The sequence below is a fragment of the Schistocerca piceifrons genome, unplaced genomic scaffold (genome assembly GCF_021461385.2).
Source record: "Schistocerca piceifrons isolate TAMUIC-IGC-003096 unplaced genomic scaffold, iqSchPice1.1 HiC_scaffold_2295, whole genome shotgun sequence".
In the NCBI taxonomy this organism is placed as follows: domain Eukaryota; kingdom Metazoa; phylum Arthropoda; class Insecta; order Orthoptera; family Acrididae; genus Schistocerca; species Schistocerca piceifrons.
Genome location: NW_025728223.1, coordinates 1442501 through 1444179, shown reverse-complemented (window position 1 = coordinate 1444179; position 1679 = coordinate 1442501). Strand labels below are relative to the sequence as shown.

The following is a 1679-nucleotide window of genomic DNA, read 5'->3' as shown; positions in this document are numbered from 1 at the left end:
CAGTTTTACCAACAAGTTTTTTGTTTTCCACTGCCACTCATATTCTCCATTTTGCAGCTTGAAAATATATCTCTGCATGATTTAGAATGAAGGTTAAGGCCTCAAAATTACCTGCTCTTCCCAAATCCATTCTCCATGGTGAAATGATAGAAGCATTGCACGGTAACCTGAAGGTGCAGTGTTCAAAGCTACACATTTCCATTGTTTAATTGTTTTTGCAAGTTCACTAGAAAGAGAGACAGATTTTTTTGACACTTATGCAAATAATGGAATTGTGTGTCTGAGTAATGAAATAGCTGCTCTTGTTGTGTATGGGCTTCACTCTGTTTCAGATACATTTATTAAACTACCTGTAGCTAAAGTCATGAAAGTTATAATGTTTTATGATAGAGAAAATAACCAACAACAAAAGCAACATTTGAAGAGCTCTTCTTAAAAGACAGAATGAAACATGATACCTTTAACAGTTCATGATAAGAAATATTACACACTACTACAACCACACTTAATACTTACCATCCTTAAATGTTTAAAGCAGTGGTTAAAATTTCCCAGAGTACTTTGACAAAGTGTGAACAAATAATGATGTACTTTTGCACCTACATACAGCCATTAAAGCTCTAATGAATGGGCAGGCAGCATTATAAAATTAGTTATCAACATTACTGGGTCAGCTACTTGTCAGAGAATATTAACTATAATCTATTAGATCTATTATGAACTACCAGAAAAAAGAATGCCAACAATTAAAAGCTTCCAGATGCATTTGAACTCGGATGCTGGCATCTTAAGTACTCACTTATGTGCCTTTGCTGATGTAGATGTAGAATGGGTGCCAAGTTTGATATAATTATTTGAACACAAACCAGACCTCATGGCAAAGAATAGAAACAGTAAAACTAATGATTTACAGTATCATCCAGTTGCAGGCCTAGGTAAGCCAAGTGTTGCAACAAAACATTTGATCATATTCCATCAGATCTCATCTGTCACATGTGCCAAACTGTAACTTCACTTTCCATTACAGTGCTTGTGTATAGTCCAGCACAATATCAACATTGTGAAGTGCGCTTCCACAAACATTTCTACAGCAAAAAGAGATCAAATTTCTTCACGGGGTTTACAATACTATTCAGGTTTTCATCACACAATGTTTGTCTTGTATGGGAGTCCTAGTGTACTGCATATCGTGCTTGAAAAAGGGAACAGGGAGAAGGGGAAGATAAGGAAGATGATGGCGAGGTGAGTTGCAGTCTTGTGTTAGACCATCATAGCAACAATAGTTGCGGGCACAGATCAGTGGAAGATGTCATGGAAGGCCTTAGAACATCACTGAGACCCTAATTACAAGTAACAGACATAAGAAATAAATGAATACACCTTTGGTTGTCGTTACCCATGCCCTGGCTCCAACTCAAACCATTAATGTTTGCTTGACTGTGATATTCCTGTGGTGCTGCTTGTGAGTGGATGACTAACTGAGGTATTGTCAGAGGTGTTAGTCATCAGAAATGGCATATTAGTCCAATGCTGATTTCTCTCTTGTCATGCTGATAAATGGCAAAAATGTTTAAGGAAATTTTGTTCAAATATGTGGCCTGTCCTCAGTGTAAGCTGTGCAAGGTTAAGCAAACGTCTGCAGTATGCAGATAATTTGGCTTTCCATCCATGCTTGTCAC

General features: G+C 37.3%; 1 protein-coding gene across 1 annotated transcript in view; it reads right to left on the bottom strand.

The window, feature by feature from the left end:
• Positions 1–1329: 1329 nt before the first annotated feature.
• The window catches only part of LOC124742278 (extensin-like), a 22047-nt gene continuing 21697 nt past the window's right edge, over positions 1330–1679 (bottom strand). Inside the window, exon 4 of the mRNA XM_047248794.1 lies at positions 1330–1340. Within this exon, the coding sequence (XP_047104750.1) occupies positions 1330–1340 (11 nt within the window). The remainder of the gene's footprint in view (positions 1341–1679) is intronic.